We start from the raw sequence: 25,028 nt of genomic DNA on the forward strand, positions 1-25,028 counted from the left end.
CCATCAGAAAGTCTTCTGTATCAGCTTTCAGAAAGCTGCAGAGGCCATACAAAATATAAACTGGCTAACATGTTAGACCTTACGAACAAATCAGCTGATTACTGTATTTGTCTGACACACAGTGAAAGGCCACCCTAGCAACACTGTTCTTCACTCATTGCTGAAGCACGACAGGATCTTTTCTTACAGAAATACAAGAACTAGTAAGACACACTACCTTTTGCCAACCTGTTTCAAAACTATGGAGAGAGGCATTTTCTTCTTATACTCACTTTCAGTTGGGTTTAGGATAACCACTTAGCTCTTGCTCGGCTTTCATTCATTGGAGCCCTTTGGGCCAAACTTTTGCCACTGCTTACAGGAATGTATTTGCCACCAGTGCTTACACTAAGGGAGAAGTGATTTCATTTCAGCTGTCAAATGACGAGACTGAGACAGTCTGCAGCACCTACTTGCCTGACTACAAGACTATGAGGTTGTGGTGGCTTAGGAACTTCCCCACCCTGCCCCACTGAAATGTACTAGACCACCTCAGATGGTTTGGAAGATGAAGCTATATTTACAGCAAAGCAACATTTACAACATATATACACAATATTATTTACAAGTATTTACAATTATATACTAATTAGAAGTAATACAGAAATCCAAACTCCCTCCCAGAAAAAGAAACTACCCAAAAGGGGCTCAAAGCCCTCTCTCTTCCTTCCCAGACAGAAACCAAAACAACCAGCAAAGCTTACTTGTTATCTGGTTAGCTAAGGTTAGTGGAAGATACTAGAGCCAAGCAAAGGTGAAGTGAAAGGGAGATGCACCCCAGAGCAAAGAGGTACAAACTGTTTACATTTTGGCTTTTTATCCTTTTTAGCAAACCAATGCACGATATAGAATTTATCATTATTATTCTTTTACAACCAATGATCTAATTTATCTCATTAAAGTATTGCAATTAGCCTCAAACCAGCATGGAGGTTAAACTTAGGGAAATGTTGTGTTGCTTTGGGACCTCAAAAAGGAGACCATGTGAAGGCACAATGGCATCCTGGCTTGCATCAGGAACAGTGTGGCCAGTAGGACAAGGGAGGTTATTCTGCCCCTGTACTCAGCACTGGTCAGACCACACCTTGAGTGCTGTGTCCAGTTCTGGGCCCCTCAATTCAAGAAGGATGTTGAGGTGCTGGAGCATGTCCAGAGAAGGGCAACAAAGCTGGTGAGGGGCCTGGAGCACAAATCCTATGAGGAGAGGTTGAGGGAGCTGGGCCTGTTTAGCCTGGAGAAGAGGAGGCTCAGGGGTGATCTTATTACTGTCTACAACTACCTGAAGGGGCATTTTAGCCAGGTGGGGGGTGGCCTCTTCTCCCAGGCAACTAGCAGTAGAACAAGGGAACACAGTCTCAAGTTGTGCCAGGGTAGGTATAGGCTGGATGTTAGGAAGAAGTTCTTCACAGTGAGAGTGATTTCCCATTGGAATGGGCTGCCCAGGGAGGTGGTGGAGGCACCGTCCCTGGAGGTCTTCAAGAAAAGACTGGATGAGGCACTTAGTGCCATGGTCTAGTTGACTGGATAGGGCTGGGTGATAGGTTGGACTGGATGATCTTGGAGGTCTCTTCCAACCTGGTTGATTCTATGATTCTATGATTACAAGTACAACTTTCAATATAATACTTCTTCTGTAGCATTCCGAAAATGTGCATGAGTCAGTCTTCAAGTGTCAGACTTTACTACAGCACTGAGAAATTCACAACAACTTTATTATAAAAACCATCCATTCACTTTGGATGTTTTGAATTCCACTTGCCCAATTCCAAATAATTCCTCCTCCTGCTTTTCAGTGGTACTCAGACATCTCAACACAAGCACATATCAGTGCAAGCTGTTGTGTAGAGGAAAAAGTACTTGAAGACAAAGTGACGCAGATAAGTCAGTAGTTGCAAACTCAGGTGACCTATCTAGATGAACAGTACAGAAAAATAGGTTTAAATTACCAGTTGTGACACAGATCATCCCTGAACACAGCCAACAGTGAAATGGAATGGGACAGATATTTTACAACATGCCAGCACATAATGCCTAGAGCGGAAAGGGGAAGTACAAATGATGGCATCCCATTTGCACTGTAGTTAGGTGTGGTGTAATTAATCCATCTGTCCCCTTAATAATTATTAAGCTAAAAAATAAACATACATTACTATTTTCTTGATTCTTGCTATTCAGCAGTCAATTTTCCCCCCCTTATTTCCTGACCTCCCTCTGCCAAACATACATATTTAAGTGGAATATCTTTCTCCATCTGTAATGATATTTAGAATGAACTGTGCCTTTTGCAGATAGAAATTGTTTCCTCCACTCCATTCACCCTGACATCATTTGCCCTTCAAATAAATCTTTAATGTATTAAATTTGGCCTTTATGACTATAGGACCAACACCAGCTTTGCTCAGCTTGCTTTAAAGTTGTTGTAGAGTCAGGTGTCTGGGGAGCTGATGTCCCTGGCTCCTGCAGCCTCCTCTCTTCCAATGGTTAAATTGATAACTGTCTGGCTAATGACATTTCCAGCACTCTTCCTCAATGAAAAGGGAAACTGGAAAGATGAGTAAATGCCTTTCAAAATACAGACTCCACTCCAAAGGTGGGAGAAACAAAACCAACCAACCAAAACAACACAACAAAACCCCATAAACAACAAGAACAAAACCCAAACAAAAACCCAAACAAGCAAACAAAAAAAAAAAAACAAAAAAAACCACACACACAAAAATCCAACCAAACCCTAAAAAAAAGCAGGACTTTGAAAGCATCAGCGGCTGACCAAACTGCTGGAGAGCAGCCAGACAGAGAGGGATCTGGGGGTGCTGATTGATACCCGCCTGAACATGAGCCAGCAGTGTGCCCAGGTGGCCAGGAGAGCCAGTGGCATCCTGGCCTGCATCAGGAATGGTGTGGCCAGCAGGAGCAGGGAGGTCATTCTGCCCCTGTACTCTGCACTGGTTAGACCACACCTTGAGTACTGTGTCCAGTTCTGGGCCCCCCAGTTTAGGAGGGACATTGAGATGCTTGAGCATGTCCAGAGAAGGGCGACGAGGCTGGGGAGAGGCCTTGAGCACAGCCCTACGAGGAGAGGCTGAGGGAGCTGGGATTGGTTAGCCTGGAGAAGAGGAGGCTCAGGGGTGACCTTATTGCTGTCTACAACTACCTGAGGGGTGGTTGTGGCCGGGGGAGGTTGCTCTCTTCTCTCAGGTGGCCAGCACCAGAACAAGAGGACACAGCCTCAAGCTATACCAGGAGAAATTTAGGCTGGAGGTGAGGAGAAAGTTCTTCACTGAGAGAGTCATTGGACACTGGAATGGGCTGCCCAGGGAGGTGGTGGAGTCGCCGTCCCTGGAGCTGTTCAAGGCAGGATTGGACGTGGCACTTGGTGCCATGGTCTAGCCTTGAGCTCTGTGGTAAAGGGTTGGACTTGATGATCTGTGAGGTCTCTTCCAACCCTGATGATACTGTGATACTGTGAAATACAGGCACCGTTGCATGGAACTCACGATGCTGAGAAACAGCCACACTGCAGCAAATGCAACACCCTTTCCTGAAACCTGCATAAAGCCAGTGCCTTGGAATTTGTCTGGAGCACCAAGGCTAACCCATTCTTCTGAACAAACATCCCTTTCACCATGGTGAGAACAGCCATTACGGGAGTGACTTATTTCCAAGGGCTCTAAAAAGAGCTACCAGTCACAGGAAGAAAGTCATTGCAGGATTGGCTTTCCCAACAGTATGTGTACTCTGAAAGGGCAGAGATCTTGATGCAGGGAGGCATAAACAATTGGTGGGGAGCAGGCTGAGGGAAGAAGTAGCAGTTGTAGTGATTGTCATGTTTATCTCAGTCTCTGACAGCCCCTCTGCCATTCTCTGCTGAGCCCCCTCCCTGCAGTGCTGAGGCCAGCCCTGGAGAGCAGGTCTTTGGAAGAATGGCTGAGGGAACTGAGGTTGTTTCCTCTGGAGAAAAGGAGAGACCTTATCACTCTCTACAACTATCTGAAATGAGCTTGAAGTGAGGTCCCAAGCACCAAGACAAGAGGAATCAGAAAATGGCCTCAAATTGCACCAGAGGAGATTTAGATCGGATATTAGGGAAGATTTCTTCACAGAAAGGGTTGTCAAGCCCTGGAATAGGTTCCCCAGGGAGGTGGTTGAATCACACCCAAAGATGTGTAGATGTGGTGCTGAGGGACATGGTTTAGTAATGGACTTGGCAGTGTTAGGTTAATGGTTGGACTTGATGATCTTAGAGGTTTCTTGCAACCAAAACTATTCTATCATCTATTATTTTAATATTTAATAAGCAAAGTTCCCTACTTGGACTCAAATTCTAGAGACCACGTGAAAGAAAAAACAACATGAAAGCAGAAAGCAGAAGACACTCCACATCCTGCTGACTTCTCTAAAACTGAGGCCATTTTCATGTACAGGAGGCAGACGTTTTGGTACTATGTCAGGCAGACATGGAGCAGCTACTGCAGGCCTCAAACAAGTATGTGGCCTCTGGTGCAAGGACACAGTGTAAAACTGATGATCTGGACCAGGGGATTGAGTCCAGTATCAGTAAGTTTGCATATGATACCAAGCTAGGAGCAGGTGTGGAGCTGTTGGAAGGTAGGAGAGCCCTGCAGAGGGACCTGGACAGGCTGGATGGGTGGGCAGAGGCCAATGGGATGAGATTTAACGAGGCCAAGGGCAGGGTTCTGCACTTTGGCCACAACAACCCCAAGCAGCACTACAGGCTGGGGACTGAGTGGCTGGAAAGCAGCCAGGAGGAAAGGGACCAGGGGGTACTGATAGATAGTAGCTGAAGATAAGCCAGCAGTGTGCCCAGGTGGCCAAGAGAGCCAATGGCATCCTGGCCTGCATCAGGAACAGTGTGGCCAGTAGGACAAGGGAGGTTATTCTGCCCCTGTACTCAGCACTGGTCAGACCACACCTTGAGTGCTGTGTCCAGTTCTGGGCCCCTCAATTCAAGAGAGATGTTGAGGTGCTGGAAGGTGTCCAGAGAAGGGCAACAAAGCTGGTGAGGGGCCTGGAACACAAACCCTGTGAGGAGAGGTTGAGGGAGCTGGGGGTGTGCAGCCTGCAGAAGAGGAGGCTCAGAGGTGACCTCATTGCTGTCTACAACTACCTGAAGGGAGGCTGTAGCCAGGTGGGGGGTGGCCTCTTCTGCCAGGCAACCAGCAACAGAACAAGGGGACACAGTCTCAAGTTGTGCCAGGGTAGGTCTAGGCTGGATGTTAGGAGGAAATTCTTCCCAGAGAGAGTGATTGGCATTGGAATGGGCTGCCCAGGGAGGTGGTGGAGGCACCGTCCCTGGAGGTGTTCAAGAGAAGCCTGGCTGAGGCACTTGGTGCCATGGTCTGGTTGATTGGCTAGGGCTGGGTGCTAGGTTGGACTGGATGATCTTGGAGGTCTCTTCCAACCTGCTTGATTGTATGATTCTATGCACTCAACCCAAACCAGGCATTTGGTTCTGCATTCAGAACTTGTTTGCGTTCAGTCCAGCGACCTTTGGGGATGCCAAAAGCGGGCACAGAAAATTTCTACAGCATTTCCCCAGGTGTTACAGATTGGTAGCACTCGAAACCCGGGCGACCCAAGACTGCCGCATCTCCCGCCCCGCTCCGTGCCAGCGGCCACCGCAGTGGCACGCAGCCCTCTGCTGCTCGCTGCCGGCGGTACAACCCGAGCGGCCGCGGCACAACCCGAGCGCCGCCTCAACAGCCCCCGTGCTACTCAGCTGCGGGGGGAGGCTGGGCAAGGCCTGAGCTCGGCGTGTCAGCAGGCTGAGGAGCAGCGGCCGGGCTGCAGGGGCTGCCCGCGGGCCGGGGCGGGACAGCGGCCCGAGAGCAAGAACAAGGGCCGCGGAACAGCCCAGCCGGCCGCTGCCCCGCCCCGCCCCGCGTTTGGCCCTCGCTGTGTCCCGTAGTGACGTAGGCGCCGCGTCCGCCGCCGGGAGCCGTGAGGCAGCGGTTCCGGTGCGGCGCCGAGGCAGGATGGTGAGAGAGCGACCCGCGCCGCGGGCCCGGCCTGCGCGGCCAGAGCGCCGCCTCGGGGGGCAGGGGGCCGTGCCCACGGCGCGGTGCTGGGGGCTGCGTTACACATGCCGCCGGGATCGGTCATCGCCCGGGCTTCTGCAGAGTCACCGCCGGCACGGAGGCTTTAGGCCGCTTCCGGCGGGTGGTGCGGGGAGGAGCGCGGCCGGTTAGACGGAGGCCGCCTGGGGTTCTGAGCCGGGGCTTACTGTCGCGGAGGGCTCGCCTCTGCTCGCTGCTGTGAGAACGAAGTGGTTTTGTGGTCGGTCTGCAGGGGCCGGCCGGCCGACTGGGGTGGGAGCATCCCCGCCTGGGTCCGGGCATCTCCCCGGAGAGGTCAGGCCTTTGGCGGGGAGCGGCAGTAGGTCTGTGCGGACGGTACTGGTTTGTTCTGCTTGTGGGAGTGCGCGCAGGTAACTGCTGACAGGACGTCGTTTTGTGATGCACCTTACTTAGTGATACTCATTAGTTTACATTAGTAAGGACTGAGTTGAAACTACGATGTAGCAACAGAGTACAATGCCATACAGGCCAAAACCCAATCCAAGGACCACTTCCTTCCCGGCCTCTTTAATCCACGCTTCCCTTTATTCACTGACAATTAATTGGAATATGTTAACACTTTGTTTAGACTCTAGCATAGAGTTGTCCATAAGTTTCAAGATTCACAGTATTGGACTTTTATTTAGCTGTTTCCCTTTTTTCTTAGGGTCAAAGTCAGAGCGGTGGACATGGTCCTGGTGGTGGGAAGAAGGATGACAAGGTAACGAAAACCGGAACAGATGTTTTTACTTGTAGGATGGAACTACAGGTGTGCTACTACGCAGGCTGGCAGCAAGAAGCTTTACTTTACAGTTTTGTTTCATTGTTGTACTTGGAACTGCATAAAATCAGGCTCTTGCTGGCTTTGATGAAATGTCTTACCTCTTCTGGATGCATGTGGGAGAAAAGAGAGTACTGTTCAAAAGCAGAAGAAGAGATCTAACTGTAAAGCAAAGCTGAAATACTGGTAGTAATTTAATTGTTTTAAAGAATGAAACTGTAAATCTGCCTGGGTCAGGCAACAGTAGCTGCCTTTGAGCTGTCACTTAAGTAACTGGTTTTGATTTGGAACATGACATCACACTGTCATTGGCTTGAGGCCTGTATTTCATGTCATGGACCATTGGAAGTCTTTTCTGGTTTCTTTTGGAGATGGAAGTTCAATGCATGTTGCAAGTGATGTCTGAGCTGTCAGACTGAGTGCGCATTACCTCTGGATTGAAATGTTCAATCCAGTATTTTTCCCTCAGCCTTCCCTGTGTGAGTCTTGTTTGTGATTGACTTCAGGCCTTACATGTTCTGTATTTGCTGAAAAATGGCAAAAATCTAAATTTAAAAAGAAGACTGAAGTAAGCAGGAGAACAAAATTCTGAACTTTCTTTACAAATAAGAAAACTGTTTCCTTTGGGCTTCTTGCTACTTATTGCAAAGGAGGCAGTTTTGTTGCGTAGCTCTTGAACTTTCACCCTATGTGCATCACGTCTATATGTCTTTCTTCTTATGATTTTTTCTGTGGAATTCTTTGTACAAATAAGGATAAGAAGAAGAAATATGAACCTCCAGTTCCAACGAGAGTGGGGAAAAAGAAGAAGAAGACAAAGGGACCAGATGCTGCCAGCAAACTCCCCCTGGGTGAGTCTTCTGCCTGCCCAGCAGTCCTGTGGACTACCACTCTTTGAGAAGAGCAGAGCTGTCCTCTCTCATAGATCTGTCTCTGTGTAGGTCACAGATGATTAAACAGAAAGCCAAATAGAATTTGAATTAACATAAACCCAGAAAATAAGATTATTATTTTGCAAGAAGTAGCCTCAGTAAGAGAGAAATTCCTGAGTTATGAGAGAGAGAAAAAAAGAGAAAAAGAGAGAGAGGAGAAATGCAGGAGAAGCATTATCTTGACAACAGTGTGCCCAGGTGGCCAAGAGAGCCAGTGGCATCCTGGCCTGCATCAGGAATGGTGTGACCAGCAGGAGCAGGGAGGTCATTCTGCCTGTACTCTGCACTGGTTAGACCACACCTTGAGTGCTGTGTTCAGTTCTGGGCCCCCCAGTTTAGGAGGGACATTGAGATGCTTGAGCGTGTCCAGAGAAGGGCGACGAGGCTGGTGTGAGGCCTTGAGCACAGCCCTGAGAGGAGAGGCTGAGGGAGCTGGGATTGGTTAGCCTGGAGAAGAGGAGGCTCAGGGGAGATCTTATTGCTGTCTACAACTACCTGAGGGAAGGTTGCAGCCAGGAGGAGGTTGCTCTCTTCTCTCAGGTGGCCAGCACCAGAACAAGAGGACACAGCCTCCAGCTACACCAGGGGAAGGTATAGGCTCGAGGTGAGGAGAAAGTTTTTCACTGAGAGAGTGATTGGCTACTGGAATGGGCTGCCCAGGGAGGTGGTGGAGTCGCCGTCCCTGGAGCTGTTCAAGGCAAGATTGGACGTGGCACTTGGTGCCATGGTCTAGCCTTGAGCTCTGTGGTAAAGGGTTGGACTTGATGATCTATGAGGTCTCTTCTAACCTTAGTGATACTGTAACTGTGTTTTACCTAGAATTGTTGTGGGAGCAGTGTGCATAGAAGTTATTACTAGAAATTCTGTTGTATTTTCTGTTAGTGAGTTACTGGAGTAGTTGGTGCCATGTCAAACTTGGTCTGAAATACTGCAACTTTTCCCTTGACTATAGTGACTCCTCATACACAATGCAGACTCAAATTGTTGAAATTGGAGAGGATTAAGGATTACCTTCTAATGGAAGAAGAGTTTATCAGAAATCAAGAACAGATGAAACCTTTGGAAGAAAAACAAGAGGTGAGATTCATTAAGAATTACTGCCTAGAAAACAAGGGGGTTTTGGGGTAGTGATTTAATGATCTTTAGTCAAAGTGTATGTTGCTACAGATGTGGCCACAATGGTTTGTTTCTTAAGGGTTCTGTCAAAGTTCAGCTCCCAGATACCCATCAGTAGAGAAAAAAAAAGAACATTCCAGCTATGCATATCCATATAGAAGTTTCTGTACGACTGGAGTGAAATAATAGTGGATTTAGATCCTGGCCTCTGCTTTTATGCCTTGTGGCACAGTGAAGTAGCAATAGCAAAGACTGATTCTGTTGTGTGAACTGTAGAGCCAGTGTTGTACAAGAATGTTTTCACCTGTGTTCTTGAGTTGTTTCTTGTATTCTTCTTGACAACAGGAAGAAAGGTCAAAGGTGGATGACCTGAGGGGAACACCAATGTCTGTGGGTACTTTGGAGGAGATCATTGATGACAACCATGCCATTGTATCCACATCAGTAGGATCAGAACACTATGTCAGTATCCTGTCTTTTGTGGACAAGGATCTGCTAGAGCCAGGCTGCTCTGTTCTACTAAATCACAAGGTGAGTTGTTTCTGTAAAATGAAGCACAAGTTCTTGATCTGTTTTTAACTGGATCAGATGGTCTGAGAGCTAATCTTGTTTATTTCTCACACCTAGGTTTGAATTTGTATTGTAATGTTTGCTTTCTTTGACAATTCTTGAATTAGGTTCATGCTGTGATAGGAGTTCTGATGGATGACACAGACCCTTTAGTTACAGTGATGAAAGTGGAGAAAGCTCCTCAAGAAACATACGCTGACATTGGTGGACTTGACAACCAGATTCAAGAAATCAAGGTATCCAGTTGTACCAATTTACCCTGTTAAACTGGGAGCTCAGAAGTGCAACAGCAGGACCAACTGCCGGTCATGTAGTGTCTTGCACATTTCTTCATTTGATTTTGCTGGGCAGACTCACAGACCTAAATCTGTTAAGTCAGCAGCACACCCATTCAGAACTGTACACAGAAACCATTGCAATTACTGTGGAACCTGTAGAGCTCTGAGCTTATAAAATCTGCAGTAATGCATTTTGCAACATATAAAAACTGAGTGAGAGTTAATTGTAAAAGTGCAGAGGTTGTTTAGAGTGTCTGATGCGTGCAAACGAAGGATCTAGTGTGTAAGGGATTTTCACCTTGTTTTGAGTTTGCATTTGTTTGGTTTTTTGATGGAGGGTGGTTTTGTTTAGGTGGTTTGGAGGTGGTGCTTTCCCTACCAGCAGAGCTGTATCTGAGCCCTAGTAAAACTCAGTTCTTTCACTTTGGGTGTATATTTGAAATCACAAATCATCTTAAAATGTTGATCTGGTATCATGGTGGAAGGCATCCTTCCAACGCCCTCCATGAGTGTTCAGGAGTCAGAAACTCCAGGCTTCTGAACTCAGCGTAATGCATTTAGATTGGAGGAAGAGGAAACACTCTCATATAATCAGCCAGATTGGAAGAGACCTCCAAGCTCATCCAGTCCAATCTATCACCCAGCCCTGTCCAGTCAACCAGACCATGGCACTAAGTGCCTCATTCAGTCTTTTCTTGAACACCTTCAGGGGAGGCAACTTCACCACCTCCCTGGGCAGCCCATTCCAATGGCAAATCACTCCCTCTGTGAAGAACTTCCTCCTAACATCCAGCCTAGACCTCTCCTGGCACAACTTGAGATTCTGTCTCCTTGTTCTGTTGCTGGTTGCCTGGGAGAAGAGACATTAGTTTATCCTATTACATGCCACGTGGAAGACCTCTTCAGTTAGAGTAGTTGTCTGTATTAGAGTTGGGGACAACAGACATATTTTTTGAGGTCTGTCTTGAAATCCTTTAGGTTCCTGCCCTCATTACTTCTATCAGTGCTGTTCTCAAGATCCTCAGAAGTTCTGTGGAGTGTGCTCACTCTTTGTAAAAGCAGGTTTGTTTTTCTTGTGCTTCAGGAGTCTGTGGAACTTCCTCTCACCCATCCTGAGTATTATGAAGAGATGGGTATAAAGCCACCCAAAGGAGTCATTCTCTATGGCCCACCTGGCACAGGTACCTTGTGTTAGCCGAGCTAACACAAAAAAAATGATGCTTAGTATGGAAGCACTGCCAAGTCTGTCACACGTGTGACTGTTTTGTTGAAGCAGTTTGTTGTTCCTTCTGCTCTTTGCCCCAAACTAATTACAGTATTTCATTCCAATTAAAAATAGGTAAAACTTTACTAGCCAAAGCAGTGGCAAACCAAACTTCAGCAACCTTCCTGAGAGTGGTTGGCTCAGAACTCATACAGAAGTACTTGGGTGATGGTCCAAAACTTGTGCGCGAGCTGTTCCGTGTGGCTGAAGAGCATGCTCCATCCATTGTCTTCATTGATGAAATCGATGCCATTGGTACCAAGAGGTACAGTATTCCAGCTTCCACCTCACACATGAGTATTGGCAAGGACAAGAAGAGGTTTACTAGAAACATTTCTTTTACAACCATACTGGTAACTCCGTTTCTTAGCTCTTCTCCTGTTTTCATACTACTCTTCTTGATGTAAGCATTTATGAAATACCTTTGAAACTAAAATGTATCCTGGCCTGTTCATATTGAACAGCTACAATTGGAGACTGATCTCGTGATGCCAGGTAGCATTTCCCTGAGAGTGTCTTAGGCAGAAAAAGACACCATGCTTAAATTCATGTGGTATGCTCTAAGTGCAAATCCAAATGTACAGCAATTGATTTCTGTGAGTAAAGCAGTGTACTTAGTGCAGAATACATCCATTTATCATTTGCCTCTCCAGACAGGTAACTAAATACTTAGGTTCTTAGAACAGTAGATAAGAAGTCAGAGTGTGATGTTAGGGTGAAGCATTGCTTCTGCTGCATTTGCCTGTTATTCAGCCTGCATCCAAGTTACTTTGACAATTCCCTGTGCTGGCTGGAGCTGTCCAGTGCAAATGTCAGATGTATTTTAAATAAACAGAAAAGGTGCTCAGACAAATCACTGCACAGCTACTGGCCTGAAGCTTCAGTGTAAGGCAGCTTCCAGAGCTCTTCATCAATGTTACGCTGTGTCAGACTTCGTACATGTTCGGCTGTGATTATCTAGTCCACTATAGGCAAAATGAAATGACACAGAAATACAGAAAGATCAGTCAGACCAGGATCTACATTAGTAAGGCTAAAGAGTATACAGTTACAACTGCCATGCACAAGAAGATGTCTGAAATGGAAACATGACCGACAAGCTCGTTTGCTCTGAAGGGGATGCACATCTTTTAAAAACCAGGGGGTTTTCCTTAGGTTAATTTTTGTTAATTGTATTGTGCAGGAGAGATTTCCAAATACATCCAAACACAGCAAAACTGCTGATTTCCTTCTTGTGGCTGCTGTTGTTTCTCCCGGCTGCAAGAACAGTTTAGTGTCTTTTCACACTTACTTGAATCTCACAGTATCATTCTGAAAGCCTGCTTTTTGTTTTCTGTAGTTGAACATTAGAAGAAAAGAATCTGTTACAGGTATTAAAAACCACTACCACGTGCCCTTGTTTATACATCTGTGGCAGTTATGTGAAACATGGTTCTTAAATTTGCAGTGCTTTTTTCTGAGTTTATTGTTTTCTTAAAGGTATGACTCAAATTCAGGTGGTGAGAGAGAGATTCAGCGCACAATGCTGGAGTTGCTTAACCAGCTGGATGGGTTTGACTCGCGAGGAGACGTTAAAGTTATCATGGCTACAAACAGAATAGAAACACTGGACCCAGCTTTAATTAGGCCAGGTAAGAGAATTCACTTTTTTTGTGAAAGGACTGGTCACAATTTGTCAAACATAGGCTGGTAAAACGAGCACAAGTTACCACTTTGTCTTTATTCACCATGTCATCGGTGTTGGTGTATCTGTTAAAATCAGAGCCCATTCACAGGTTTCCAAATGGGAGGAAAACCTACAAAAGTGAAGAAATGTGTTGGTTCCTCTAGCATATACAGACACAATTTGAGTATTCTTCCTTTGTATGAAGGTGACACAGCTGTTTTGAGTAATTGTTAAGGCAAGCTGTAGTGCAGCAGCATTTCTTTAGCATCTTCGGCAGGTGGGGGAGGTCCACAAGGGCAGTTCCACTTGTGCTTTGTGGAAGACAACTTGAGACTAAAGAATCGGAGCCTGGATTGTGATGGAAGGAAACCAGTTTGCTTCCAGGCATACTGCTGTCAGCTGGGGGAGATGTGACATGTTACAGTTTGAGTCAAGAGCTTGAACAGGCACGAGCAGTATTTTTAAATGGCCACTAAAAGTGTCCTGGAACATAGATCTGTGGGGAGCAATACAGAGATCAAAGGAGTAAGCTAAGCCTCCTATTAGTGTCCTCAAGTAAATACCAAGTATTGATGTTGTAAAGGTAGCCCTAAAGCACTAGAGGTAAGACAGAGGGCAAAGATAATTTAGGATGAAATTGTCCATAAAACTACTCTGAAGAATCAGTAGACTGCCTGGACACAACATATTTAGACAAAACCAAGCCCACAGGATGAGGTTGTTGAGGGGTGCTTTGAAAAAAAAATCTGATTTTGTCATCATCTTAGCCCTACCCTCTCCAAATCAAAACCAGTGCTGTTAAGAGTACAGAGAGAACACTAAAGCAGTATTAAAAGACAAGCTGAGACAATGTAAAATGTGTTGGTAGGGAACTTAGTACACCACGAGTATTTAAATGATGAGCATTGCATGAGCAAGCCAGGATGCTGCCAGGCACTCAGCAGACTGATTGACCATCGCAGGATGTAGTCTGGAGAGTCCTATGTGGTGATACCAACCCTTCTGAGGGAAGATACTGTAAACCAGGAAAACCAGGAGTGATCTCATAGACATTATCTTTAAAAAGCCTGTCCACTGAAGTTTGGAGCAATGAGTACCAGAACACAGCACATCCCAAGTCCCTACTGACATCAAGGGAGCCTGTGATAGGGACTCACAATAGAAATGTTTATGCAAAACTCCTCTCCACTTTTTTGGGTGTTTTCTGGGGGTTCTGTAGGTTGGTAATACATAGAGAAAGAGTTCTTCAAATTGCCGCAGTGATTTATTCTGTGTGTGTGCACATGCAACAGAAAAACTTCAGGGAGCAGGTAATCTCAGACCAAAGTTTTACTACGAGAACAGGTATTTCTGTGACACATGGGAGGTTTTCTATTTATACCTGACTCAGGGAAGGTTTTTCATGTTTTCAAGATGAGGTGTCTCTTACCTGCTGTGATACAGACTTTCTCAGCAGGATGGTGTCCTTCGGCTCCAGCTGCTTCCTGTTCATGGCAAATAGTCTACTCTCACCTACTCTAAGACATGACTGATTGTGCTGTGAAGAAACAGTTACTGCTAGTCTAACCTTGAACTGTTCTTCCTGCTCTGTTTCCAACAGCTGCGTGCAAAAAGCTAAGACTGAACTTCTCTTTTGCACAGGACGTATCGATAGGAAAATTGAGTTCCCACTGCCTGATGAGAAGACTAAGAAACGCATCTTTCAGATACACACAAGCAGAATGACGCTGGCAGATGATGTGACTTTGGATGAGCTGATTATGGCAAAAGATGATCTCAGTGGTGCAGACATTAAGGTCTTGTGTACATCACTATTGTTTGTATTTCAAAACAAGTTTCATTTGTACTGCATCCAGAAACACTACCTGTTGAAACAGTTGTTCTTTAGTTACTGGTGGTTACAGCACTGAGGGATAGTTGGGTGGCTTTCAATCCCTTTGAGTGCCATGTACTCAGGCTTACAAATGGGAAATATTGATGGAGTAGGTGCTTGTGTTCTCTGTGAAACTTTGGAAGTAGCAAAGTGGAAAGGAGAAGGGGAATGTGGAATCTTGCACAGAGGTGCAGAATATCTTAAACATGACAATATAGTGCTAAGAAGCAGAGGTGCAAAGTATCTTAAACATGACAATATAGTGCTAAGAAGCATTTTCCAAGACTATGTTGCAAGCAGATAAAAATGGAACTGTAGATGAGGAAGCTTCAGACATACATAGTCTGCTTTTCTGAAGCAGACAGAGCCCATGCTAGTCTCCACACTCAGACTGATGAGCTTAACCAAACATACATCACTTTACTCTGTCACGTCCTTGCAGGAGGATAACACAGCCTACCGTTAACAGAGCTGGATGCATCTGTTCCTTTCAGGAAGGAAAGCATCACTGCCTACAGAAGGACATACCTAGCTTTAGCCAGATTGCTTTATATGCTTCGGCACTACTGAACAGAACTCAACTAAAGAATGTAAATGATGACACTTCACTTCTGCTAGTCAGCTGCAGGAGTGTGAAGCTGCTGCTTTCTTCTGAGGTGTGGCTTGAAGGGGTTGCACAGAGATAGAAACTTACTCTTTCTTTCTCTGTTGCAGGCAATTTGTACAGAAGCTGGGCTGATGGCTTTGAGGGAACGGCGAATGAAAGTAACAAATGAAGACTTCAAGAAGTCTAAAGAGAACGTTCTCTATAAGAAGCAGGAGGGAACCCCTGAGGGACTATATCTTTAAGTTCTCTGTCTCCTTGAGGACTATCAGGAACTATGTCATGACTGACAGGTTAATGTAACATCGCATAGTTGAGATAATTCTTGTTCTTGCAGAGGTTAAATCTTGATCAGTTGTGGTTATTGAGTCAGTGTAACACTTCATTTCGCAATAAAACATGTATTTGAATTGAACTGTTTCAGTGTTCACATGGAACTATCTGCTGCTCTAGGCATGGTGAAGAAAAAGTGCAAGTGCCATAACTGTGCTTGCCCAGCCATCCAAACCCCACTGCTGACACACCACTGTGCAGGGAGAGCAGAAACAACCTCCCTACCTGTCAGTCTTTTACAACTACTGTGTAATTGCTGCTGTTCTTTAATTACTTTTCTATAGCTCTTTTTAGGGGCCAAGTAACTAGGCCAAAAGTAACTCCTGAGTAACCTTAAGTCATGTAATATATAAATTCCATAAAAATTATTAAGGCTATGCAACCTTCAGTAATGTTATGAGATGCTTTACAAGTACCCATCTCTAGCAGTTGCCCTTACACAAAGCAATATGGACACTGACTTCAATGATCTGCACACCTTAGGCTAAGGTACTTGTAACCCTTGCAGAGTTACTAGATCTCTTTCTCCCACTAGGGTTACAGTTTATTATAACACCATGCTTCTCAGAGATGCTTTTCAAAGGAACCAGCACACTATGTGGCTCTACAGCCCTGTGCTGCCCAGGGCAAGACATAGATGCTGTTAAGGCAAACGGACTGGCTAGCACAGGTGCTGGCTTGGCCGTGCTGTAGACATGCCGAGAACTTCAAACTGCAAGCCACATACTTGGTGTTCTGCAGCACAACCTCACCATTAATGCTTCCCCTCTAATATAGTGTCTGCCACTCAGTCCCTTTATGAGTTAATTTCTGGTTCATCACATACTGCTTGGTAAATATTCTGTGTAATGCACTTCTGTGAAGTGCTTGTTTAATTCTACATAATTTCCCAATCTGTACGTGTGATTGTTACAGTTATATAAAGTTCTGTAGACAGTTAAGCAATGCGCAGTCTTTGTTCTGGAAACTTTCTGTGGAAGCACTGGCCAGTAACAGACTGGGGAGCTGCACACAGAGCAATCCCTTTGATAACTGCCAGTGCTCTAAGAACAATGGCTGCAGCAAGGCCAAGAGAGTCTTTTTTGCTATGTAATGTGGTTTGTTGTTAAAAACAAACCCTTCAAATGAATGGAGTCTTTTATTTAATGTGGGTGACAGGAACCCTGAAATAGAGTTGTTGTTCAGCTGGAGAAAAACAAGCAGCTAAGTTTTATAACCCATTCTTACAAACCTTATGAGATCTGTCTCCTTGGAAAGGTCACAAAACCCCAGTGATTTCTTAGCATTTTCTAATCGTGGCAGTTGATCTCATCATTGCTTGAGGGTCTGAAGAGCTTTTATGATGTGTGGCAAGTAAGGCTTTTTTTATGTGGGACATGGCTGTTAACTACTGGCTAGAAGCAACAACTGCAGAGAGGTCGGTTCTACAGCCTGAAGGAAAGCTGCACCGTATTGAGCTCAACCAAGAACAGTGTTCTGGTACACTGCCACAACAGTAACTGAAAAAGAAACACACCTGAAAATTAAATTCTTACCTTTGCAGCAGAAATTAAGCCACTTTCTCCAACATTCCTAAACTTGACTTACAAAGATCAAGACAAAGTTAAGATCAGGAGAAAGTGAACAGTGAATATATTCCTTAAAAACCAAATGTGCATTTTTGGCAAAGACTGATCAATTGCTTTTATGGCAAAACACTCACTTGCGACCACAGCAATCTTACACAGGTCTTAAGAAGTGCTGTAATGCCACTTAAAATTCTGCATAACATATAAAACATTATTAGAAAGGAATAAGTTAAGTGCAGCCTAAAACTAAGCCCTACCTGGTATGGTGGTGCTACAGCCGAAGTTGAGCTATGCGTTGTATGGCTTTCTCCAGCCGGAGTTTTCCATGTAATTGTATCCCAGTGGCTGGATGGTCCTGACTATTTCAGTGCTGTTGGGAGCCACTGGTTTTCTCTTGGAACACCTCTGAAAAGCTGTGGGTATTCAGTGGCTGCAGGTACCCTCTCTTCAGATGAAGATCCAGTTTCTGAGTACTTGGGTCTCAAGAGTAGGGCTGCAAACAGTCCTTTAAATCATTCTGGATATTCTTATATATTTATAACATAAGTATACCTTTAAACTGTTGTATTTCCCATCACTTACCTAGGAGCTTACCCAAAGGCTCTTGGAATAGAAGCTACTAATTAAACTATCATGTTTTGACTACTCTGCTTGCTTTGGTGAGAATACAAATCAGATCAGATCTCTACTCTTAATGATGGTTGCCTGTATTGGGGTCAAAAGTGAGTAATTACCAAAACTTTGTATAGAAGTGGGCTGCTTCAAGATGCATTAAGGACACATTTTCATTTTTAATACAGTCACAGTTCTACTGGATTAAGAAATAAAAAAATATTCAAGTTCCTTTGGAGTTTTCAGATATTATGGTAGATTTGTCATAAACATCCATATTAAAATGGTCACCTGTCAAAACATACAAATACAAGTCCAAAATAGGTGCCTGTCCAAGCCAAGATTGAGCTTTTACTAACAGTATATGTACAGATGTAATGGCCAATTGACTTGCTAGTTATATATACACACACACGTGCTTGCCAAGCTGAAGGAAATTACTGAAGTCTGCCAGCTGGAGGACAGTAGAGGATCCATTTGGCAGATGTTTATTTCCTGTGCTGCACACCAAACCATAGTTGGCATGTACTGAATCTCTGCTGAGCTCTGGGGAATGTAACTTCAAACAATAGAATAAGAAATTTGGGCAACATTCAACAGGAGGCTATTTATAAGAGGGTCTCCTTCTGCATGAGCCAGCAACACTTCAGAGAAACAAATGCATTTTTTGTGGGCAAAATGCATTATGAGATTCCAGAATACTTGCAGCTAGCAGAACTCCATTTCAACTGCAATTTATATAAAAGCTTTAAAATACAACCAGCCAAGCAAAAAATAGTGCATAATACCCAAGTCCTCTCATCCCAACAGAGTTCTTGTTTGAAAAGTGGTAGGTCTAACTGTTTAGAACTAGTTACTGTACTTTCTCCACTCATCTACAGTCTTCTTTTAAACCTCTAATAGCAGATCCAACTCTTCCATAGGTATCCGCACTCTCAATTCTTTTTCTGTCATTAGATCAAGTGTCTCTTGCAGATGATCAGGGAAGTACTCCACAGCATCCATATAGAGCACCTAGATAGACAGTGAGAACATTTTCTGCCACAGCAAGAAACACAGTATAAAGAAGTAGATAGCTATGCAACCAACACTCCAAGCACATAAGAAGCACTTCATACTTCTTTAAAATAATATAAACAGAACTAGTCCTTCTGCAGCAGCAGCAGCAGCAATACAGATACTTGATCAATTTTTTCCCATCTGTTTGTAAATTATTTTCTTCAAAAAGACAGAACACAGGTCAAGAGGTGCTGCAGCATCTGCAGCATGTACAGACATTACCTGAGGAGCTGCAGGTGCTCATGAATAATTTCCTATACTACTAACCAAATGCATTTTTATCTGCCTATATTTCTGCTACTATCAGGCTCGTGATGGAACACAAAACACAGTCTAAAAGATGTGATCCCTTTTAGATCACAGAGGTCTTCAGTGCCTCCTTGCCTCATGCAACGCACACAACACCGTTCTGAAATACAAACAGCACTGAGCACTGTGTTTGTTCCTATTTCAGATGCAGCTCCTATTGTCAGAAGATCTTACAGCACATCTTCAGAAATCTCTCCTTTCATTGCTACCAAACTCATTACAACTGCTCCAAAGTCTATTTTTTTTCCCCTCTAAATACAGAACTCCAAAAATTACAAATATCATGACAGGTTTATATTTCTTCTATGCTTACCTTTGCCCAAGGGCAGTTTTGAAGTGCTTTATAAAACAATCCTTTACTCTGTTCTTTTTTTCCCAGTGAAGCCTGTGTGAGAAAATAATATTCATATTTCAATGTGGTAATAGCAGAAACAATAAAAATTATCTCTGGGACAAAGAAATTACTGCTCACAAGATCAGCGTTCTGCTGAGGAATCCTTATTACTTATATGTTGTGGTAGCTATGCAATTTGGCAGGTTTCACATTCTGCAATGTAATTGAAGAGATGTCTTTAAGGAGTTTCAGGGCTTTACTTGTTTTGTAAGTACTAGGACAAAGACTATCAGAAAGAGCCTCTGAGGAACAGTTCAGTTCAAGTCAGTGCTTTTGCAATGGGCAAGAGTGCGAATCATTAACCAAAACTGACACCTGATATGCTACACATCTACTACACAAGAACATTTGTGGGGCAGTGAAGGTGAGAATATCTTCTTTTTGTGCACTGAGGCGATCATGCACATACATTTGCTTACTCAGCAGGTGCTTGTTAAGGCTGAATTTGCTAATACACAAGAATGGATGTGCCAAATCAGTATCCTATCTAGAAGGAGTTAGACCTTCTTCCTCAAAGTACCCATTCAACTGCAAGATACAAGCACAGAGCACACAGCTGTCATGAAGTTCAAAAAGAGAAGGGTAGCAGATCAGTAGAACAAAGTCTATTTGGAGGCCAGTAACTAGCAGTGTATCCCTGGGGCCAATATGGAGTTCAGTCCCACTTAACATCTTGGTAATCTGGATGATGGGGCAGAATGTACTCCCAGCAAGCTTCAGATGACACAAAACTGAAAGGAGTGGCTGATACACCTGAGGGTCATGCTGCCATCCAGAGGGGACACAACAGGCTGGAGAAATGAGCTGACAGGAACCTCATCAAGTTCAACAAGAAGTGTAGAGTTCAGCACCTGGGAAAGAACAACTCTACACACCAGTGGTGGAATTAGACTGAGGGCCACTCAGATGAAAAAGTTTGGCAGAAAAGGATCTGGGAGTCCTGATGGGCACCACGTTGAACAGAAGCCAGCCATGTGCCCTTGCAGCAAAGAATGGCTAACAGTACCCTGGGCTGCATTAGTCAAAGCACTGCCAGCAGATCAAGGTTGGTGATTCTTCCCCTCAGTGCTGGTGAGGCCACACCTGCTATCTTGTGTCTCATTATTGACTTCTCAGTAAAAGACAGACATGCACATACTGGAGAAAGTCCAACATAGGGCCAGTAAGATGACTAAGACATAGGCACACCTCCTGGGAGTGGAGGCTGAGAGAGAGGGCTCAGAGGAGGACTGCATCAATGACTCAAAAATACCTGAAGTGAGAATACAAAGAAGAGGGTGCCAGGCTCTTTTCATTGGTGCCCAGTGACAGGAACAGAGGCAACAGACACAAACTGAAACACAGGAGGCTCTGTCTGAACATTGTGAAATCCTTTCTTTACTGTGAAGGTGACTGTACACTGGCATGGGTTGCCTAGAGTGTTGGAGATATTTGAAAGCAATCTACACATTGTCAAGGACAGCTGGCTTGCAGAGTGGAGTTGGACGACATGAATTCCAGGGGATCCCTTCCAACATTAAACATTCTGTGATTCTGTGTCCTCATAATTTCCTTACAGAACCCTAAAGTAGATCTAAATCACAAAGCAATCTTTGCTGGTTTCACTTTTGTAAAAACAATAACATCCTAAGTCTCTAGTTTGCTTCCTACTTGCTTAAATTTTGCTCACCTGCCCACTTTCTATTGTAAGAGTAAGTGGAATCCATCTCCTGACATCTGATAATGTACTTTTTATCTGTGCAAGATGGTAGCCACAATAGCTTGCCTGGATTTCTATTCACAGTCAGAATCTATTACTCCTCCTAGTCCACGTGAATTAGGTTTTCCTTCATTCCCAGCCACAAATACCACTACAGCTTCTCAGGTATTTCACCTTGCAAATCAGAGAGGAATGGCAGCATTTAGTATTCCTCATATATATATATATATATATATATATATATACAGTATTGTATCTGGGCTCATGAGAAATTCCAAATATGGTAAAAAAGACTCCCCAAACCTGCTTACCAGAAAGTTCAGATACATCCTCCACAGCAGTGGACAATGGGTACCATTCTCAGTCTGAACTGCATGTTCAAAGAGAGCTATAATCCGATTTGTTAAGCCAGTTTCCGGAAGAGTAGAATGTATTTCACCAACATCTGCCCTGAAACACAGAGGAAAAAAGAAAGTGCAGTTCCTTAAACCCAAGCTAAAGGACCAGAGTCAGGTAAGAGAGGGTAAAGAACAATGTACTGTCTCTGTTCACACCACGCTGTGCATAGCCAGGATGTTACAAACTCTGAATGTTATAAACCAGATTTTTAGCACTTGCTAACCTAATCAACATATTTCTGAATAGCAAAATCAGTTGTTTGGGTTTTTTTTAAAGTGAGGTATTTTTGCCTTTTTCAGTACAATAACCATATGATCTAAAAACACTTATCTTTAGTCTTCCTTCATGATCATTTATCATCCCAAGCTTGGCATAGCAGCCCCAACCCTATTTAAGTCAAGGCCAGCAAGCCTTCCTTCTGGTGCCCAGGTAAGTCTAGTCAAATTTACACCTGAGGAAGTTCTTCACAGAGAGAGTGATTTGTCATTGGAATGGGCTGCCCAGGGAGGTGGTGGAGTCACCATGCCTGGAGGTGTTCAAAAAAAGACTGGATGAGGATCTTAGTGCCATGGTCTAGTTGACTGAACAGAGCTGGGTGACAGGTTGGACTGGATGATCTTGGAGACCTCTTCCAACTCGGTTGATTCTATGATTCTATGATAAGATCACATGTTGGTCTTGGATCAAGGCCTAGATTACAGCTCTGGATCTCAACCATAATTACAGTAATAATTTTCTTTTTCATCCAGAGATTCAAATCCCTTAAGTTCCAGGCACAACACAACAGCAGGTCTACATTTTTCACTAAAGCACTGATTTCTACCTACAGCTGATACTGACTGGATTATTTTTGATGCTTGAGGTTGAAGAATTAACCTGGAACACTCACAGCAACATCACTTCTGTCTGTGTGCACTCTCTCAGCCTGCCAGCTTCTTCCACTCACTCTTGCTCCTAACTTTCCTCTTTCTTAAAGAGTTTTTGAGGTCGTGTTTCCTCTCATCTTAATCTTGCCATGAAGGAAAATGATGTAATCTTCTCTGCATGGAGACAGATATTTGAAGCATTGGACCTCACACTGACTTAAATATGTGACTGCTTTACCCTTCACGTTAATTTCTTTACATGAATTCCATGCCCTTGGACAAGCAGAAAAACAAAACAGAGCAGGATGTGGTCACACATAGTACAGACATTTTCTTATTTTCTTCATTTGTCACAACACCATCAAACACTAGCTTTATGCATGACTGACAGGACATTTATCTTCCTATGGTAGTACTTCAGATCTGCTCTTCCAACATGCAACTTGTCCCTGTACCCTGTACAAACAGGAGTCATAGGAAAGTCCGTGCTAGCAGAGAACAATCTGGAAAGGAGCTAAATGTCACAGGGAAAATCACCATTATAGAGTTGTAAGATCAGTTTCTAGTGACAATATTGAAAACCTATCATAATGTCAGTCTGTCATTAACAGTAAATTAGATTACAATCCTCCTTTGCACTTGGTGGCTGCAGAATTCTTACTGCAATTTCAGATGGCACACACTGACAGCTCAGGAACGTCGCTGCTGCCAGACTGTGGCAATCAAAGCAGTGGGCGTACCAACACTGTGAAGTACACTGATAATTCTGCAATTTCATCAAGTGTGAATATTGTGAGCTAATAGCTTTGCAAAGCTGCCATATAACATTTTCCTAGAAATCTCTGTTGCTATGTGCAGGCACAAAGAACAAAGCTGCCAACGTTATTAGAGGTATGTAGGTGGCAGTGCATAGGTAGATACAAGCAACACGGAGACAACAGTTAGAGATGAACATATATTCTGTCCCCAGCAACATGTTCTGCACTTTCTCCCTTTCTGAGGACCAAAAAGGTGTGACCACACTGCAAACTCAAGAAATTCCCAGCTTCTTTTACCTAGCAACAGCCCCGTACAAAAACCAAACTCTCAGGTACTCACTATGGAAACGGGTCTGCTACAATTGCATTCTGTGATACACAAGTAAAGTAGGTCAGCAAGCTGAGTCAGAAACTGCTGTGTAGCTCTGTATGACACTCCTTATAGCTATAGCATTAAAATGCAGCACTTTATGAGATCACAGTGGCCATCTAAGCAGACTCTTAGTCATTTTAAAATTACTTAGAAGAAATGCACAGCATCTTGCTAGCAGTAGCAATGAATCAAAACACAAAGCAACACACAACCTGATCCAGTAGAAAAGACATGTATGCAGGATTCTGGCATTGAATCCCTGTTCAGCCTTGAACAAGCAACCTTTCTCACCTACAGCCTTTTTGTCTGCACAGTAAGAGCTATGACAGCATTTTGCCTCCTCTGTTAAGTAATTAGGCAGATTTTTTAAAGAGCATAACTGTAAGGAGCTGCAAGATATTACCTCTGGACATTCTCAATGAGTTTTTTTCTCATCTGCTCTGCTTGGATTGCAAAGAGCCATGGCTCTAAAGAGTTAGTAGACCTTGTGACACCATCAAAAAATCTTCGTGCTTTGCTAGCACTGTGAGACTTCCTTTGGATGTGGATATATGACCTCCAAAGAGACTGGTTGCTAGGATACCGTTTCAGAGCCTCTGTTAGTGCCTCTCGCAGAGGATTCAAAGGATAAACACTAATTTTCATGTGGAATCTGAGTAAATTTGTGTGCAGTAGCGTGACAGCTTCAAGAGCGGTAGGAAAATTTTGAATGTCAAAATTCTCTCCATCATTTTTGCATTTCTGTGGACCAGAAGCTTTGAGTTTTTCTGAAGCCTGTGCATATACTGATACTGCAGCATCAATCCCAACAGTCAAATACTGGAACAGTGCATAACAACCAACCAAGTTAACCAGCTGATCAGCATCACTGATCTGATTCTGATCAGGAATTGGTACCTTACTTAAATAATCTTGCAGTGCATGCTCGTATGTTTTACGAGCTTTCAAGACATTCACAGATAACACTTGTCCACTATAAGGCACATAGGGTCCACTTTCAGCCAGTTTGGTCAATATATGAACAGCCCGTGACATAACAGCTCCTTCTGTACTTTCTAGCAGTTCCACTTCCAACTGAGCATAAAGCAGAGTGAGGCTGCAGAGCTGGGGACTCTTCAATCCTCCTGTCCCTGCTGTGCTGAGAGCTGTGTCGAACACCTTCCTGGCATCATTAATGTTACCAAGCAGCCACTCTAGGTAGGCATACAGTTTCCAAAGAGAAAGGTGATTTCGGTTGTCAGGTGCTTTAAGGAGATTCTTAGCCAGCCTTTTACTCTTCTTTCCTTGTGCTTTCAGCTTCTTCTTTTTTTTAACTTGAAGGCACTGAACTACCTGCAGGGAAGAATAGACAAATCAGATTTTGAGAGCAGTGGGTGAAGTAAAAAGATGACTCACAGAATTTTTTATTTCAATATTGTCTTCATTTTCATATTGTTCCATATTTCACCACCAGCCAGA

The 25,028-nt window shown here is 44.0% G+C and overlaps 2 protein-coding genes across 2 annotated transcripts in view; one reads left to right on the forward strand and one right to left on the reverse strand.

Annotated features, from left to right (window-relative positions):
* Positions 1 to 5,933: 5,933 nt before the first annotated feature.
* Positions 5,934 to 15,615, forward strand: PSMC1 (proteasome 26S subunit, ATPase 1). The gene is made up of 11 exons (XM_064151600.1): positions 5,934 to 6,038; positions 6,784 to 6,837; positions 7,652 to 7,748; positions 8,782 to 8,906; positions 9,291 to 9,476; positions 9,623 to 9,751; positions 10,878 to 10,974; positions 11,133 to 11,322; positions 12,537 to 12,688; positions 14,365 to 14,519; positions 15,311 to 15,615. Exons 1-11 carry the CDS (start codon positions 6,036 to 6,038, stop codon positions 15,443 to 15,445), a joined length of 1,323 nt encoding a protein of 440 aa, XP_064007670.1. The 5' UTR covers positions 5,934 to 6,035; the 3' UTR covers positions 15,446 to 15,615.
* A 2,330-nt stretch (positions 15,616 to 17,945) lies between these two features.
* NRDE2 (NRDE-2, necessary for RNA interference, domain containing) overlaps positions 17,946 to 25,028 on the reverse strand; it is a 33,696-nt gene continuing 26,613 nt past the window's right edge. The window contains exons 11-14 of the mRNA XM_064151585.1: positions 23,974 to 24,902; positions 21,486 to 21,624; positions 19,395 to 19,466; positions 17,946 to 18,727 (exon numbers count right to left, since the gene is read on the reverse strand). Coding sequence (XP_064007655.1) covers positions 18,602 to 18,727; positions 19,395 to 19,466; positions 21,486 to 21,624; positions 23,974 to 24,902 — 1,266 coding nt within the window. The 3' untranslated portion in view covers positions 17,946 to 18,601. The remainder of the gene's footprint in view (positions 18,728 to 19,394; positions 19,467 to 21,485; positions 21,625 to 23,973; positions 24,903 to 25,028) is intronic.

The sequence above is a fragment of the Pogoniulus pusillus genome, chromosome 1 (genome assembly GCF_015220805.1).
Source record: "Pogoniulus pusillus isolate bPogPus1 chromosome 1, bPogPus1.pri, whole genome shotgun sequence".
Lineage (NCBI taxonomy): Eukaryota > Metazoa > Chordata > Aves > Piciformes > Lybiidae > Pogoniulus > Pogoniulus pusillus.